Here is an 18,235-nt window from a genome sequence, read left to right as displayed (position 1 = left end):
AAATAGCAAGTTCCAGGCTATGCAGGGCTACACATCAAGAGCCTGTCTTAAAGCCAAGAGCACAGTCTTAGTTCAGAGTCTGTGCTCAACAACCATATGTGTTTTCACTCTTGTATGAGATGGAATATTTTACCTTTAATTGTTAGTGCTCATTTTCAGTTTAGTTTACAGATTTACTATTTAGTTTAGTGACTGGAATTTTGTTTTGTTTGTTGGTATGGGGGAGTGGTGATACAAGGGCTAATGTAGCCCAGGCTAGCCTTTAACTTCTGATCTTCTTGCCTCTGCCTCTCAAGTGCTAGAATTGTAGGTATGCACCACCACCACTCTTGAGAAGCTGTTTTTTAAAAGGTAAATCCCAGCCTTCAAGAGACTGAGGCAGGAAGATCAGGAGTTTGCAGCTGGCCTGAGAATAAATAACTTGTTCCATGTATAGAGACCCTGTCTCTGTAATGAGGGTTGGGGATGTAGCTCAACTCTCAATAAATGTGTGTATATATGATGTGTGTGTGTTTGTGTGGGAGGCAGTTTTCACTGTTTCCATGTAACATCAGAGTGTCAGAACACTGAGTTGGCCATAATCAGTACAAAAGCCTTTCGTGCTTGGTGTAGGTAGTTTTTTGAGTTTGTAGATTTCTTTTGTTTTATTTTCTATTTATTTATTTTTAAAAATGAAACAGGATTTCACTGTGTAGCTTTGGTTGGCCTGGAACTCATAGAGTTCTGCCTTCCTTTGCCTCTTGAGTGCTGGGATTAAACACATATGACATCACACCTGGCCTTGTTTTATGTTTTAGTATAAGTACTTTTGTCATTGAATATGTTTGTTTATGAGTTTGTTTACCTGTGTGTATGTATGTGTTCCATGTGCATGCCTGGTACCCTCATAGGTCAGAAGAGGGGAGTCAGATTCCCCTGGAACTGGAGTTACAAATGGTTGTAAGCTTACATATGTGTGCTAGAAACCTAATCCAAGTTCTCTTCAAGAATAACAAAATGTTCTCAACTGCTGAGTCATCTCTGCATCTTCTGAATGTTTTTACTGTATTGAATTAGAGCGTTAGATTGTCTCAAATAAGGCGAATTTTGTTCCATTCGTGTGATGGAAAGTTGCTTTCAATATGATTAAATAGATTTGGACTATGGTTCATGGGGACATTTAGATTCTGCTGATATCTGCTAAAAAGTGCATAAAGAGTGTTCAAATTAGAATAATTCTTGGTGTTGATGTTAGCAATAATATACAATAAATTGATTTACTTCATATTCTTTTTTTTAAAGAGTTTTAGCCATGGGGCTGGAGAGATGGATGGCTCAGAGGTTAAGAGCACTGACTGCTCTTCCAGAGGACCTGGGTTCAATTCCCAGCACCCACATAGTGGCTCACAACTTTCTGTAACTCCAGTTCCAGGGTACCTGACACCCATTGCAAAACACCAATGCACATAAAAAATAAATAAATAAATAAATAAATAAATAAATAAATAAATAAATGAGTTTTAGCCAGGACATTTTTAAAAATGAGAGGTCAGAGATAGAAGAGGTTAAGTCTAGTGTTTTTATTTTTTGTTTTTTATTTTTGTTTTTTTCCCCAAGTTCTATAGGTATCTGAGATTGGCCTTGAACTGATCCTTCTGCTTTTATGTCCTAAGTGCTGGGATGACAGACTTGTGCTACCATGTTAGACCTAGGCATCATTACAAAATTGCTTACACAGAACAGAAGGGTTTGTTTTTTACATTTGGCATAAACATCTAGTTTCTAGTATTAGGTAGCATTTCAAGGGAAGTACTCAATTGTCTTTATCCAAAATATTTTTTTAATTTATTTTATGTGTATGAGCATTTGTATGTATGTGTACTATGTGCATGCCTGGTGCCTGAAGAAACCAAAGAGGGTCAGGTATTGGGTCCCCTAGAACTGGAGTTATAGACAGTTGTGAGCTGCTGTATAGGTGCTAAGAACTGAACCTGGGTCTTCTGAAGAGCAGCAAATGCTATATCTTACTGAGCCATCTCTCCAGCCCATATCCAGAGTATTTTAACAAGGGTTGGGGATGTAGCTCAGTGGTAGAGCACATGCCTAGCTAGTAAGATCCTTGGTTCACTCCCCAGCTGATCTGTACATGCAAAGTCGTATTATAAAACATTATAAATGTCTGTCTACTTCATGTGCTTGGGGATTGAGCCCAAGCATACAAGTGGTAGGTAAACATTCTACCACCGAACCATATTCCTAGCAATAACATGTCAATCAAAGGGGCTGAAGAGCTAGCTTATTTGAGGATTTGAGTTTGATCTTCAGAACCCAGATGTAGTACATCAAGTGCCAGGGAGACTGAGATAGGTGGATCCTTGGAGATCAAGGGCTAGCCAAGCTGTGTGGCAGCTGAGGAATGACACCCAAGGTTATCTTCTGGCCCCCACACTCCCACACCATTCTTCTCAACCCCCCCCAAATAAAACTTTCATTTGCTAGAGTTCTTAGAAAAGGAGTGTTCAGGTCTAGAGAGTTAGCTCAGGGGTTAAGAGCATTTGCTGCTCTTCTAGAGATCCTGGGTTCAATTCCCAGAACTCACATGGTGACTTGCAACCACCCTTGACTCCAATTCCAGGAGATCGATGCCCTTTTCTGGTCTCCTCAGGCACCAAGCACACAATCAGTGCATAGACATACATGCAGGAAAAATACCCATTCACATAAAATTTTTTAAAAGTTTATTTTTTAAAGAAAAGAAGTGTTCATGTTAACCAAGTGGACAGAGGATCCTTTTAGATTTAACTCATTTTGATAAAAAATATTTTCAAAATGTATCATTGTGATATTTTTAAGCACACTCAAAGTGAAAATAAATGTATGTGTAAACGTTCCTGTTTTCTGCTTTAAGCTTTGGGAAGGCTGCAGCTCTTGTGTAAGCTGTGTGACCAGTGGTCGCTAATCATTAATCACAGTTCCTCATGCTGTGCTTACAGAGGGCAGTCTGAAAGAACTCTGCCTTAGCATCTGGTAAATGGAAGACCCTGTCATCCTTATGGCTTGGATGGTTTGGATTTTAGGACATCTCATGAGTCTGGATGGAAGCTTGTAGGAGATATCTTAGTTCAGAAATATAAACAGAGCCAACGAAGGCATACATTCATTCTGGTGCTTAGTAAGCAAATGACTCCAAAGTTCCCAGCCCTACTTCCCCAAACTTCGTAACTCGGAAGTCCAGATGATTTCCACAAAGGAAATCAGAAAAGTCTAGATGGGAAAAAAAAGTTCTATGTCATCTGAAAGTACACAGAAAACAATGGTTATTGACTTTTTCCATAGTCTATGAAATCTCCACAGCTTTCTAGAGTATTTAATGTTTTGATAGGTAATGAATAACTAGCTACATATTTTGATATGTATTTTAGATATTCTCAGCTTACTTTTTTTCTTTTTTTCCAAGACAGGGTTTCTGTGGGTAGCCCTGGCTGTCCTGGAACTCACACTGTAGACCAGGCTGGCCTTGAACTCAGCGATCCGCCTGCCTCTACTTCCTGAGTGCTGGGATTAAGGGTATGTGGCATCTCTGCCCAGCATCAGCTAACTTTCAAAACAGAGTCTCATTCTCTAGTCCAAGTTGGCTTGAGGTTCCGATCCTCCCATCCTCCTGAGTGCTGGCTGACAGTACAAGTGTATGCCACCATGCTCAGCTATCCCATTTTGTGTTTAGTTTTATTTACTTACTGGGTTTTCTGAGACAGAGTCTTGACTGTGTAGCCCTGGCTGGCCTGGAACTCACTCTGTAGACCAGGCTAGCCTTGAACACAGAGATGCACTTGCCTGTGCTTCCTGAGTGCTGGGATTAAAGTAGGTGCCAGCATGCCCAGTTTGCACCTTGCATTTACATGATTAAGAAAGTCACAGGCTGGGCTGTGATGGTGCACACCTTTAATCCCAGCACTCTCGAGGCAGAAGCAAGCAGATCTCTGAGTTCGAGGCCAGCCTGGTTCTACAGAACAAGTTGCAGGACAATCAAGGCTACACAGAGAAACCCTGTCTCAAACAAACAAATAAACAAACAAAGCACATGTAGACCATCTCTGAGCCATACTTTTGGGTTGCAGAAAGGCTTCCTGTTTACCCACCATCCTTCTGGGACTAAAGCTGTTTCATTGTTACTAACTTTGTGATTCGGCAGTGTGGGAGTACTTAGAAATCACTTAGTCCTCAATAGTAGCAGTGTCTAATGGGAGGGTTGGGGATGTAACTGAATTGACACAATACTTGCCCAACATGTACAAATCTTTAGGTTTAATCTCTAGCAACACAAAAACTTGGGCATGGTAGCCTATGCCTGTGAGGACCTCAGCACTCCAGAGATGGAGGCAGGAAGATCAGAAGTTCAAGGTCATTCTCAGTTATGTATGAAGGCCGGCCTTGGCTAAGTAGAACAAATTACAAGATTTAATGAGAAAAAGTGAAACTCCACACACATAGTAAGTATTTAATAAAATTAGTTAAATCTGGTTATAATCTTCAAGTGGTGAAAAAGAGGCCCAGTAAAATAAAACAGCATGCCCAGTTCTGAACATCTACTTAATGGTTTAGTCTGGCTTATATGTTAAGTCTCCTTATTCCTGATTTACCTTAATTCACATCTTTTGCCGTAATGTGAATGCCATAAAGTCGAAGGGAAGAGGCAGACTCAGCCAGTGTCCTTGTACCCACTGAGTGCCTGGTACTCTGCTGGACTCCAGTGAGTACAGAGGCATATTCCCAGAAATGGGAGGGCACTGGGGAAGGGAGCAGGTTAGAGCAAGGACACCAGCCTATCTGGAGTTAGGTTAGGGCACTGTCAGATAAGCAGGGTGGGGCAGAGTGGAACCCTGGAAAATCCAGACCAGCCCTGTGTGACTGCATTCTATTTCCTTGAAGAGTCAGCCCTTTGAGAGCAACACTCTCTGACTCAAAGCATATAGCCTTTGGAACCAGCCCTGCATTTGAATTCTAGTTATGGCATGCTATTCATAGTCCATCAGGGGCTTGCCATTTAATTAAAAATTGCACAAGGTCCTCTATAACCTGGCTTCCCACTACCTCTTTGGCCAAACACTTTTATCTCTTGCTACTCAGCTCTAGCACCCTGGCCATACCACACCTCTGGCTCTTGTTTTGAGGACTTTGCCCTAGTTAATTCCGCTTTGCCTGGATTACCTCCCCTCCATAGGTGCATTTTCTTTATCTGTGCTCATTGTCTCCTTATCTGGCCACCACGTGTGAGTGACTACCCTCTGCCTACTCCTTCACCCTCACTTGAATTTATTTCTTTTGGTAGGACTATCACCTCCTGGTGAGTGTTTATTATCCACCCTTGAGAATGTAAGCTTCCTAAAGTAAATGCCATCTGGGGTCTAGGACAATGTGGAGCAGGTACTGTCCTCCGAATGAACGAGTCAGTCCTGTCACTCTTGAGCATCTTTTGCCCACATGCAGCGGGAGGATGCTAATGCTTTAGCATTGGTTAGGGTCAAATAAGAAAATACCAAGTAACTAGCCCAGTGTCTGCATGGTGAGAGCTAGTGTTCATGTCTATCTCTCCCCTCTTTTTGAAATAGGGTTTCATATGACTGAGGCTGGTTTAGAGAGGATGACTCTAAACTCCTGCTTGTTTCTCAAGCACTGGCATTACAAGAGTGTTCCACTTTGCCTGGTTGTATATGATGCTGGTGATTGAACTCAGGGCTTCATGCACACTCAGCAAGAACTACCAACTGAGTATATCTCCATCCCTAATGCCTGCCTTTCATAAATCATTGTTACAGCATCCAGTTGATAGCTTTAGTGATATCTTAATTCTCACTTAATTTGGATAAGGACCATGTTAGTGATGAAGAAAAATGACTATTTGTATTTTAGTAGAATATAGTAATTACAGTGCTGATGTTTTCCTATGGAATTATTGAGGTATAAGTAACCTCTACTAAAGAGAATAGAATAGAAATATCTTAGGAGTCTTGTCAAAAGGTAAATTGCTTAGTCTTGTTTTTTGGGGGACAGGAGTTCAGGTAGCTCAGGATGGCCTCAAACTTGATATACAGCTATCTTAGGATTTCTGTTGCTGTGAAGAGAAACCATGACTATGGAACTCTTATAAAGGAAAACATTTAATTGGGTGGCTTACAGTTCAGAGGTTTAGTCCATTATCATCATGGTGGGACATGGCAGCATGCAGGCAGACATGGTGCTGGAGAAGGAGCTAAGCATTGTATATCTTGACCTACAGGCAACAGGAAGTGGTCTAAGATAGCTTGAGCATATATGAGACCTCAAAGCCCACCTCTACAGTGTCACACTTCCTCCAACAAGACCACACCTACTCCAACAAAGCCACTCCTCCTAATAGTGCCACTCCCTGTGAGCTTATGGGGGCCATTTTCCTTTAAACCACCACAATAACCAAAGCTGGTCTTGAACTCATGATCCTCCTGCGTGCAGGCACGTGCAACCAGCTCAATTTTATTTTATTTTATATTTTTAGAAAAGATCTGAGCCGGGCGGTGGTGGCACACGCCTTTAATCCCAGCACTCGGGAGGCAGAGCCAGGCGGATCTCTGTGAGTTTGAGGCCAGCCTGGGCTACCAAGTGAGTTCCAGGAAAGGTGCAAAGCTACACAGAGAAACCCTGTCTCGAAAAACCAAAAAAAAAAAGAAAAGATCTGGCTATATAGTCCAGGCTATCCATACCCTCAGTATGTAGACCAGGCTATTGAGTTCACAGTAATCTTTTTGCCTCAGCCTCTTGACTGCTGGGATTATAAGCATGGGTCACCACACTGGGTTTAACATTTTGGTATTTTAAAGGGCACCATTACTGAAATATGAATTTGAGACATTTTATTTGTTTGTTTGTTTATTAGACAGAGCCTCATTATGTGGCTCTGGCTATCCTGGAACTCACTATGTAGACTAGGCCGGCCTTGAACTCACAGAGAATCCACCTTCCTCTACCACCCGAGTGGTGGTATTAAAGGCATGTGCCAGTATGACTGGCTAAGTGGGTATTTTGTTTTGTTTTTAAATTATTCACTTATGTGTGTATGGGGGGTGCATATATGCTACCCATTGGCATTTAGAGGATGGAAGTTGTTTCTTTCTCCCATGTGGGTTCCTGGGTTCAAACTCAGGTGTCAGACTTTATAGCAGGTGCCATTACCCACTAAGCCATCCAACTAGACCTAGAAGGATTGATTCTTAAACCTCAAACTTGGAGTAAGTGGCCATCCTTTTTGGTTAGCTCTGGAAGCACTGTATGTGCGTCACCTGTATGATATTAACATACAGCACTGGCTTCCTCACTTGCTCCACTAAGCTTCACTGTCCTTTTGTAGTCTGAGAGCATGAATGAAGCTTTGACACTAACTCAGAGGGAATAGGAAATGCACTCGCTCACAGAGGAACTGTCTTTTGTCTGTGCTATATTATCTGTTGAGATTCTGCTGCAACTTGAAAATGTTCTCCTACTAGTTAAGTGATGCGGCGATAGTGGAGAAGGAACAGAAAAATATCTGTAACTGGCTGGAACCAATCAGTGGTAAACATCAGCCAGCATGGTGGTGCACACTTTTAATCCCAGCACTCAGGAGGCAGAGGCAGGTAGTTCTCTGTGAGTTCAAGGCTAGTCTGATCTACAAAGTGAATTCCAGGATAGCCAGAGCTACCAAAGAAACCCTGTCTTTTTTTTTTTGTTTGTTTTTTGTTTTTTTCGAGACAGGGTTTCTCTGTGTAGCTTTGCGCCTTTCCTGGATCTTGCTCTGTAGACCAGGCTGGCCTCGAACTCAAAGAGATCTGCCTGCCTCTGCCTCCCGAATGCTGGGATTAAAGGCATGCGCCACCACCGCCTGGCGAAACCCTGTCTTAAAAAACCAAACCAAACAAACAAACAAAATTAGTTGTAAACACTACTTCACTCAGACCAACTAAGAATAGTCTATTAATAAGTTCTGTTCTTTAGATATCATGGGTTAGCATATGTAAGGTCCTGGGTTCCCAAGGAGACAGACAGACAGATGGACCCCCCCCCCCCACACAAAACATACAACTATCCTCCAACTTAGTAAATCTTCCCTCACCTTCCCCTGACAACCAGAGAAAGAAAATAGAAAGCAAAGCAAGAAGAAATCAAGGGCTCTGCCTCTGTTGCAGAGACTAGTGAGGGACAGGGACAGGAAGGCTCCAGGAAGACCAGTACTAACATAGTCCCTATTGATAGGCCTAGGGGATTCAAACATGAGCGTTCCCAGGCTGCCAGATACCTAGGTAAAGGAAAGGGCTGAACAAAACTGTTTTTGGCTGTGATGCTGTATAGGAAGGAGCACTCTCCATTCGAGTCTCTTTGCCTGGGATTGAATATTTTACTCTGTCACTTGCTATGTGGCACAGATATTGTATATGCTAAGTGTTCACCTGTCATTAAAAATAAATGTTCATTGCCGTTCTAAAAACCATTTTGCTGTTTAAAAAAAAGCTAGCTTGTATTAATAGATAAATTTTCAATGATGTTGTTTTTGAGACAGGATCTGATGTATTCTAGGCTGGCTTTGAACTTCCTATACCTGAGGATACCTTTGAACTTAAGGGCTCGTACCACTCTGTTTTTTTTATGCAGTGCTGAGGATTGAACCCAGGGCTTCATGCATGCTAGGCAAGCTCCCTACCAAGTAAACTAAACCCCCAGCCCCATGGACTTAAATTGTTTATTGCAAGCTGGTGTAGTAACTCACACTTGTAACATCAAGAAAAATGTGATTTAAAAAAAAAAGAATCAGGAGTTCTCCCACCAGACCATTATTCTCTCCCTTATGATCTCTTTGGGTCACTGGGAATAATTTTTCTTTATTTATGATTGGAAATCCAACTAGACTAAATCATCAGGAGTCTAACTTATAGGCTGTTGAGGCAGGAAGATAGATAGGAGATTGAGGCCAGCCTAGGCTACAAATTGAGACTGTCTCTCAAAAAAACAAGTCAGAAGATGATGTTGCAAATTGTTGTAGCTTTGAGACTCTTTGAAAGGTGGTGAATATTTCCTTCCCTTTTTTGTGCTACTGGGATGGAACCCCAGTAGTGTATGCACTACCAATCTACCGCCTTCCCAGTCTTAAAGGAGATGAAATGTGTAGTGTCAGTTTAGATGTCTAGGGACATCTAGAAGAATTGTTCAGTTTTTTGGAGATGACAAACAAAACCACTTTCTGTTCAGTGACATGCTGGGTAGGAGAAAAGTGAACCTGGAAAGCACTGTGGAGGAATGTGTTAAGATTTTGGTCTTAGCATGTGGTTCCTGTTAGTTGCATGTATGTGGGATATGGGGTGACCAGTGCTTTGAGAAGTAGGATGCTCATGATGAATGTGTTTATTTTTTAAAATAAGTCTTTTCCCCTTCTTTCTAGCTGCTCAGATAAAGAATTTGATGAGCCAACTTGGAACTAAGCAGGACTCAAGCAAGCTCCAGGAAAATTTGTGAGTAGCTTCCCAACAAGGTTGAATTTTGTGAGGGCCCTTTGAGAACATAGTGTCCTTCCACTTCAGATCTGTGAGGTCAGAACAGGAGGCTGTGGGTCAGGGGTACTAGCTGGACCTGGAAGAGGGGAGCAAAGTGTATTAATGGATCCAGATTTCTGCCGCCTTGAACAGTTTCTTTTCTTCCCTTGGTTAGGCTTGCAGAGTAAGTTAGGGAGGTAGAGAAGGAACTCCCTCCACTCCTCAATTGTCTCAAGGAGCTGTATCAATATATCCCTGTGTTGATGACCCTCCTGTTGACACAGGACTCCTGATGATTTAGTCTGGTTAGATTTCCAGCTTATCATCAGTGATGGAAAGGGACCACAAGTGAGAGAATAAATGGTCTGGTAGGAGAACTGATTCTTTTGTATTTAATCACATCTTTCTTGACTTTATTTTTGCTTTTAAAGTTCTATTCTTGGGGCTGGAGAGATGGTTCAGTGGTTAAGAGCACTCACTGCTCTTCCAGAAGACATGGGTTCAATTCCTAGCACCCACATGGTGATTCACAACTGTCTATAGCTTCATTTCCGTGGGATCCAGCTCTGTTTTCTGGCCTCTGTGGACACTGCTCATATGTAGTGCATAGGCATACATGCAGGCAAATCACCCATATACATAAAATAATAAAGTAAAAATTTTATTCTTTGGGGCCAGCAGGATGCTTCACCAAGTAAAGAAAAGTGCTTGCCATTAAGCTGGGGATCTGAGTTTGATTTTTGTAACCTACATAGTAGAAGGAGAAATCTAAATCTGGAAAATTGTTCTCTGATGTCAGCATGTCCCACATGCCCACATACACACACGCTCACGCTCACGCACACACAATAAACAAATAAAATGTAATTTTTAAAAGTTCTGATCTGTCTATCTGTCTGTCTGTCTATCTTATCTATCTGTCTCCCTGAGATAAGGTCTCAGACTGGCCTCAAACTCATGGAGATTCTCCTGCCTGTGACTCCTAAGTGCTGGGATTAAAGGCTGTGCCACCAGGTTCTACATCTTTAATGCCTGCTGAGCAGCATTACGTTGTGAAGTGAGAGAGTGACCACTGTAACAGGAGCTGTTCTAGGGAAAGGTGACATGTCTGCGTATGTTCATGTTTCTGGGACGGTCTGGCTTCAGATTGGCTCCCTCTTGCTGTCTGTCTCTCTTACTTTCTAATCCTAGACGCCTGCTTACAGTGAAAAAAAAATGTGCTGTTGTAGCCATTAAGGCTGCTGCAGCAATAGATAATAGGCTAGGTAGTTCATAAGCAATCAGAATTTATTTCTCATAGTTCTCACGGCTGAGGGGTTGAAGATCAAGTTTCTGGCAGATATAGTGTCTAATGAGGACCCTCTTTTTTTTTTTTTTTTTTTTTTTTTTTTAAATATTATTTTTATTTTATTTTATTAAGATTTATTTATTTATTATGTATACAGTATTCTGCCTGCATGTGTCCCTGCAGGCCAGAAGAGGGCACCAGATCTCATTACAGATGGTTGTGAGCCACCATGTGGTTGCTGGGAATTGAACTCAGGACCTCTGGAAGAGCAGTCAGTGCTCTTAACCATTGAGCCATCTCTCCAGCCCAAAATCAATTTTTTTTTTTTTTTTTTTTTTTTTTGGTTTTTTGAGTCAGGGTTTCTCTGTGTGGTTTGGGTGCCTGTCCTGGATCTCACTCTTTAGACCAGGCTGGCCTCGAACTCACAGAGATCCACCTGGCTCTGCCTCCTGAGTGCTGGGATTAAAGGCGTGCGCCACCACTGCCCGGACCCTCTTTTTATAGATAACATTTGGCTTTTGTTTTCCTTCTGAAATGGTGTCACTGTATAGCGGTGGCTGCCCTGGAACTTACTGTGTGGACCAGGCTAGCCTGGAACTCCTGGAGATCCACCTGCCTCTGCCATCTGAGTGCTGGGATTAAATGAGTAGCCCCCGAGCTAGGCAGTTGATGCTTTCTTACTGGGTCCTCACAAGAAGAGCTAGTTCTCTGGTGCCTCATAGGGCATTAATGCACTCATGAAAGGCCCACCTCCTACTAACATCACTTGGGAGCTGGGATTTCAACATGAATTCAGACCATAGCATGTGACTTCTCTGTCACCCCTTAAAACCTTTGTAGAAATGGCCAGGGAGTAGAGGAAACCATGATGGGAAGAACCTTTTATCTATCTATCTGTCTGTCTATTTCCATAGCATCACTTTTATATTTCACGTTCTTCCCTCTTGAATTTCGTTTTTCTTCCTTCCTTCCATCCATCCATCCCACTATAGAGGCTGGCCTCAAACTGCTGGACTCAAGTGCTCCTCCTACACCAGCCTCAGAGGAGCGAGGACTAGTGGTGATGTCCACTGTGCCCAGCACCCGGCTCCTTTATATCTATTTTTTTGGTTGTTACTTTATGGTACTAGAGATTGAACCCAGTATCTTGCACAAAAGGTAAGTGCTCTAAACGGTATAGGGCTTTGTTTTGGAGAGAAGAGCTAGAAAGTCAGGCATAACAAGCAGGCGAGGGAAGCAAAGGATAAATCCGCAAAAGAATCAGCTTTTAAGCAAGAACTTAGGAATGGATCTTTGGAGTTTTTCCTAGGTATGTAGGAAGCTATGCTTTTAATAGGTTTCATCTAACTACCCTAGTCAGTGGACTGTGGTAGGTACTGACCATGCAGAGCACCTGCAGGGAAATCAGTGAGAATTTTAAGTGAGTGCAGTATATTAAGGCCATTAGGTTTGGGTGTAGGTAGTAATTACTCTTATGTTTCTGTCAGAATGCTTTTCTTCCCAAACCATTGAACTTCCTGGTCTGTGCTTCCTTCAGCAGGTATCAGTGAGTATCTGTCTGCTCAGGGAACCTTGCTGCAGCAAGGCCTTGACGTGGGTTTGTGAGCACAGGCATTGAAACACCTGTGTGAATGGCCCTTCATTCCTTGCACTGGGAGTCCCTGAGCATAAAGCAACAGTGTGAGAACTCTCCAGAAGCCACAGCATCCTGACACCTGTCTCTTCTCTCTTAGGCAACAGTTACAGCACTCCACAAATCAGCTGGCCAAGGAAACAAATGAGTTGCTGAAGGAATTAGGGTCTTTGCCCCTACCCTTGTCTGCATCAGAGCAGGTTGGTGTTTTCTGTTTGTTTATTAAGAAAAGGACTTTAGCCGGGCGGTGGTGGTGCATGCCTTTAATCCCAGCACTCGGGAGGCAGAGCCAGGCGGATCTCCGTGAGTTCAAGGCCAGCCTGGGCTACCAAGTGAGTTCCAGGAAAGGCGCAAAGCTACACAGAGAAACCCTGTCTCGAAAAACCAAAAAAAAAAAAAAAAAAAAAAAAAAAGAAAAGGACTTTGTTCTGCTAGAGTAATAGTATGTAGAACAAAGGCTAGGAGGGCTCTGGTCTCGATAGATCTCTCTGGACCATAATTTCCTTACCACATGCCATAGTTTCATTTCTATTGCTATGATAAAATGCCACAACAAAGCAACCTAGAAGAGAAGTTTTTTGTGGGTTTTTTTTTTTTTTAGTTCACAATTCCAGGTTACAGTCTTATTTCATGGGAGAATCAAGGTAGCAGGAACTTGAAGCAACTAGTCACATCTCATCCACAAAGGAGCGAGAAATGAATGCATGCATGCTTGTTCTCCTCCTGCTGTGCTCAGCTCCGTTCCTCCACTCTACACAGCTCATGTCTCCTGCCTAGGGAATGGTGCTGCCAACAGTGGGTTGGATCCTCCTGTACTAATCAATTTAATTAAGGCAGTCTCCCATAGGTATGCTGACAGGCCAACTCAGAGTAAACAATCCCTCATTGTGACTCTTCCCAAGTAATTATAGGTTGTATAACGATGACCACTAAGGGTAACCATGCTGCCTGTACAGAGAGGCAGCATGACTGTTGTGGCAATAATGTATATGCCAGGTGTAGCATAGTGCCTGGCATTCAGCGTGTACTGAGTGAGTGACATATTACAGTGTATTTAGCTAAAGAGGAATCTCAGTGTTGGTGTCTCCCTGGGGTTTGGTATCAGCTGTGTTTGCAGGCTGGGTCCTTAGCTTGTTTTGTGCCTATAAATTTCGATTAAACATCTTTCATATTTTGCAGTCATTTCTGAATCTCACCAAAGGTCACCCATAGGTCTTAGGATAAAGGAATGCTCAGGGAAGAACTCTCTTCTCTGGCTGGAGATGTTCCGTAGTTGAGTGCTTGCATACAGTGCCCGTGTACAGCCTTGGGTTTGATCCCCAGCATCACTGACAAAAAGCTCTCTTAGTGAGTGTCTCAGGTCATCCCTGTGTGACTGCTTTGGTGTTGACTGAGGCTGACACTTCAGTGACGGGCCTGTCTCCCTTCCGTCCAGCTTCCCCAGCTTGCCTCCAGATCGTCCCTCTCCTTCTCCCAGCTGTGCACTGAAGGGGGACACATCTGCCGATGCTGATAGTTTCGTAGTAATGAGAAAGGAGTCTAAAGGCCTGGTGCAGGCAGAGTATTATAATGCTTAAGAATTAAATAGTAGCCCAAGCAAAATATAAATAGAAAGTTCGGTCTGCTACCAGAAAATTCAGCTAATGTGTTCCAAAGCCAGAGACAAGTATATTTTTGAATTATGAATGCTGCCCTCCCGTCCATTAGCCTGGATCATTAAGAACACAAAATAGCGCTGTGAACGTGCTCTCCTCAGTGAAATACAATTCCACTCCCTCCTGCTGTGCTGACTTCCCGTTGCCGATTTTGGATCTAATCTGGCTCAGCCCATCACTCATCTTTTCACCAGTGCCCTATACGTTAGTTAATCCATACATCCTGCTTCCCGTTTCCCATGCCTACCTTCTATTAGCAGAGAATATCAGTTGCCAGCTCCTGTGGTCTTTTTTTAAGCCCCCGTCTTTCAAGATAGTATTTCACTCTGCAGCCCAGTTGGCTCTAGAATTTGTGGCAATCCTTCCACCTCTGCCCCCCATTGCTGGCTTCCAGCACCCGGCTTTTTGTTTCTCTTGACCCTCTCGCTTGCCCTGTCTCTTCTGAAACTTGCTTTTCTTTTTTTTTTTTTGAGCTGAGGATCGAACCCAGGGCCTTGTGCTTGCTAGGCAAGCGCTCTACCACTGAGCTAAATCCCCAACCCGAAACTTGCTCTTCTATGATGCTCTTTAGTTCTGTGCCCCAGCTCTGATAGTGCCCAGGATGAGCTTCAGCTTTCTTCACTGTTTCTTCCTCGAAGTTGGCACACCCCAAAGTTCTGCTGTTGATCCTCTGGTTTCCTCACTCCATCCTTTCTTCCTCAGGAGCCTCACTTAAAGACTTCAGTGCTGCCTTTATAACGATGGCGCCCCAATATTTCCCCAAATTTAGCTCCAAAGCCTTCAGGTATTTGATTGTGCTGCTAGCTGCTGTTGACAGTACCTGTTCTGGTCTGTGGTGCTGGGAATGGAATCCAGAGCCTTGCATATGCTAGATATCTGATCTACGACTGAACTGTATCTCCAGCCCTTGGCATCTCTTGAATATACTACCTTCCTATAAAGTATAGTAATAATGATCTTCTGAATTTCTCATTAAAACCTATGAGATAAGTTGATTGATTATACCTATTATCATAGAAATAATTTACACATAAGGGCTGGGTGCATGAAGCTCAATGGTAGAGCACTTAGCTGGCATGTGCAAGGTCTTTGGTTCCATCTCCAGCACAGGGGAAAAAAAAATGTGCCTTTTGATTTAATCCCTATGGGAAAAAAATGTATCTGCTTTGGAGTCAAGTTTCAGAAGAGACAGGGCAAGCGAGAGGGTCAAGAGAAACAAAAAAGCCGGGTGTGTAGTAAAGCAGAAGGTGTTTATGATGTATTTTAAAAATAGCGTTTTGGGTCCGGTGGTGGTGGTGGTGCACATCTTTAATCCCAGCACTTGGGAGACAGAGTCAGGCAGATCTCTGTGAATTCAAGGCCAGCCTGGTCTACAGATTGAGATCCAGGACAGGCACTAAAACTACACAAAGAAACCCTATCTCAAAAAACCAAAAAGGAAAAACAAACAAACAAAAAACAAAAACAAAAAAACCCCCAGCATTTTGAGACTGAGGGTAACTCAGTGGTAGGGTGATTGCTTGGTATGTATAAGGCCCTGGGTTTGAGCCAGTTAGCATTACTTATTTATTTGTTTGTTTGTTTGTTTATTGGTCTTTCTGTATAGTCCTGGCTGTCCTGGAACCCACTATGTAGACTAGACTGGCCTTGAACTCACAGAGATCCTCTTGCCTCTTCCTCCTGAGTGCTGGGATCAAAGGCATGTACCTTCATGGCCAGCGTCAGTAATTTTAGATGGCAAGGTTGGAGGTGACATTCCTTCCTTTCTTACAGTAGTCCTCCTGCCTTTGCCTCCTGAGTGCTGGGATTACAACCCACAAAATTTTGGGGGGTGGGGTGGGGCCCTTGTTTGTTTGTTTAAGACAAAGTCTTACTGTGTAACTCTGGCTGGCCTAGAACTGACTTTGTAGACCAGGCTGGCCTTGCACTCACAGAGGTTCACCTGCCTCTGCTGGGATTAAAGGTGTGTGCCACTGTGCCAGCCTGTTACAATGTTGTTAATGCAAAGATTAAAATCCCAGAAAGAAGAAAAAAATGCCTCACCTAAACTTGCTCCCAAGATTGCCATCACTTTCTCAGGTTTGAATCTGAGTCATTCTTTTTTTTTTTTTTTTAAATATTTATTTAATTTTATTTTATGTGCATTGGTGTGAAGGCGTCAGATCTCCTGGAACTGGAGATATAGACAGTTGTGAGCTGTCATGTGGGTGCTGGGAATTGAACCTGGGTCCTCTAGAATGGCAGCCAGTGTTCTTAACCACTGAGCCATCTCTCCAGCCCCCTGAGTCATTCTTGATTTCACCCTCTTCCTCCATCCCTAGTTACTAAGTCACAATGTTTCTTAAACTCCTTTTTGTGATCCAATTACTGCCATCATGTCCTCCTACCCATTAAACCTAGATTGCTGCAGTAACTGTTCTCCTTCCTCAATTCCAGCTCGTGTGCCGTCCCGGCTAAGTTCTCTAGTTAGCAGGTTGTACTTGTCAGGTTGTGTTCCCTGCTCATTGCACTGTTCCTTAGCAATGACCCCTGAATGCACTAGTTTGTCATTTAGAACCGCCTGTTAGCCCTTCCCTGCTTTTCCAGTTTTAGCTTCTTTTATTTAGTTACCTTTGGATCCAGCCAAACTACTCCCTTTTTTTTTTTTTAAGTGTTTGTATTTTCTACCTTTATGATGTGGGAAAATAAGCTATTTTAAAAATACAATATTTAAGTCAGGCATGCTGGTGCACACCTTTAATCCTAGGGCTGTATCTCTGTCACAGCTTTCTGTATCCTATGGACAAGTGGAGAATACTGTTGAGACTGGGATGCTCCTCCCATCGATGTCTAGCCCAGCACAGGTTCTCTCAGTTTGTACTTTTTGAGAGATATGAGTAGTCAGCTTAGTGAAGGTAGCCTGTAGGTAATAAAATGGTTTTTAAGTTCTTGAAATATAAACTGTTTTCACAAAAAATAATCCCTTTAGATCCAGTCTGAGCTCAAGGCCTTGACTATGCATTTAGAATCTCCAGGGAACAAGTATTCCAAATTGCAATTCCTTTTGAGTTTCAGGGTGAATGACACCTTGTCCTCAGGTTCCTCAGTGTGCCTTGACCTGGGCCATCGTGTTAACTGGTTTGCTTTAGGAAGGAACAAACTTCCTAACTAAGGAAGAGCCTATGTTGTAATAATTTTTATACTTTGAAATCTCTTAGGTATATAATTGTGCTTTTAACAGGTATTAAAACCAAATGATTCTGAGTTTGTTTGAAATTTCAAGTCCTTGCTTGATTTCTTCAGCGCCAGCAGAGGCTTCAGAAGGAGCGCCTCATGAACGACTTCTCGTCGGCCTTGAACAATTTCCAGGCTGTGCAGAGAAAGGTGTCTGAGAAGGAAAAAGAAAGTATTGCCAGAGCAAGAGCTGGATCTCGTCTTTCTGTAAGTTCATTCCCAAGAGAAGGCCTTTACAAGTCCATAGAGTCTGCCCCAGGTATTTTCCCTTCCCACCACTGGCCTGTTCACTCTACACCAAGTTACAGTCACCAGCCTCATCCTGTGCAGAATGCTTTATGTTCTTGGGTCTATACTGAGGCAGATTTGCTTTCATCCATTTCATACTTGTTTCCTACTCAAGACAAATTGCCAGAGTCCTGTGTCATCTTACAGATGCTGTTAGAATGGATGTCCTAAAGCAACTCTTGTTTTGTGTGTCTCTGGCATGTGTTTTGGATAACAGCAGCGATAATGCCATCTGCTTTCTAGGCAGAAGACAGGCAAAGAGAAGAGCAGCTCGTCTCATTTGACAGGTAAAGCATCATTCATCCAACCTGATGGACAGCTACTGCGAGTCCACATCTTTGTGTCTGTTATTGTTATCACTCTTTTATGTTCATGGGAATTTCGCTTGCATGGAATTCTGTGCACCACATGAATGCCTGGTGCCCACAGAGGCCAGAAGAGTGCTTTGAATCCCTTGGAACTGGAGTTTCAGATGGTTGTGAGCTACTATGTAGGTGCTGGGAATCAAACCTGTCCTCAGCAAGAGCAACCAGGGCTCTTGACAGGTGAACCATCTCTCCAGTCTCGTTGTGACTATTTTTACTTTTAAAAAAAGAATTGGGGCTGGGTGTAGTGGGGCATACTCTTTAATCCCAGCACTTGCGAA

At 42.9% G+C, this 18,235-nt stretch overlaps 1 protein-coding gene and 1 non-coding gene across 2 annotated transcripts in view; one reads left to right on the top strand and one right to left on the bottom strand.

Moving 5' to 3' along the window:
• Positions 1 to 18,235, top strand: part of Stx12 (syntaxin 12) — a 34,388-nt gene that overhangs the window by 5,555 nt on the left and 10,598 nt on the right. Inside the window, exons 2-5 of the mRNA XM_059255108.1 lie at positions 9,422 to 9,491; positions 12,534 to 12,633; positions 17,371 to 17,508; positions 17,833 to 17,876. Of these exons, the coding sequence (XP_059111091.1) occupies positions 9,422 to 9,491; positions 12,534 to 12,633; positions 17,371 to 17,508; positions 17,833 to 17,876 (352 nt within the window). The remainder of the gene's footprint in view (positions 1 to 9,421; positions 9,492 to 12,533; positions 12,634 to 17,370; positions 17,509 to 17,832; positions 17,877 to 18,235) is intronic.
• On the bottom strand, positions 14,554 to 14,634 carry Trnaa-agc (transfer RNA alanine (anticodon AGC)). Its single transcript has one exon. It is a non-coding gene; the product is annotated as a tRNA-Ala (tRNA).

This window comes from Peromyscus eremicus, chromosome 2 (genome assembly GCF_949786415.1).
Source record: "Peromyscus eremicus chromosome 2, PerEre_H2_v1, whole genome shotgun sequence".
In the NCBI taxonomy this organism is placed as follows: domain Eukaryota; kingdom Metazoa; phylum Chordata; class Mammalia; order Rodentia; family Cricetidae; genus Peromyscus; species Peromyscus eremicus.
The sequence above is the reverse complement of the archived record's forward strand: the minus strand, read 5'-3'. Positions and strand labels throughout refer to the sequence as shown.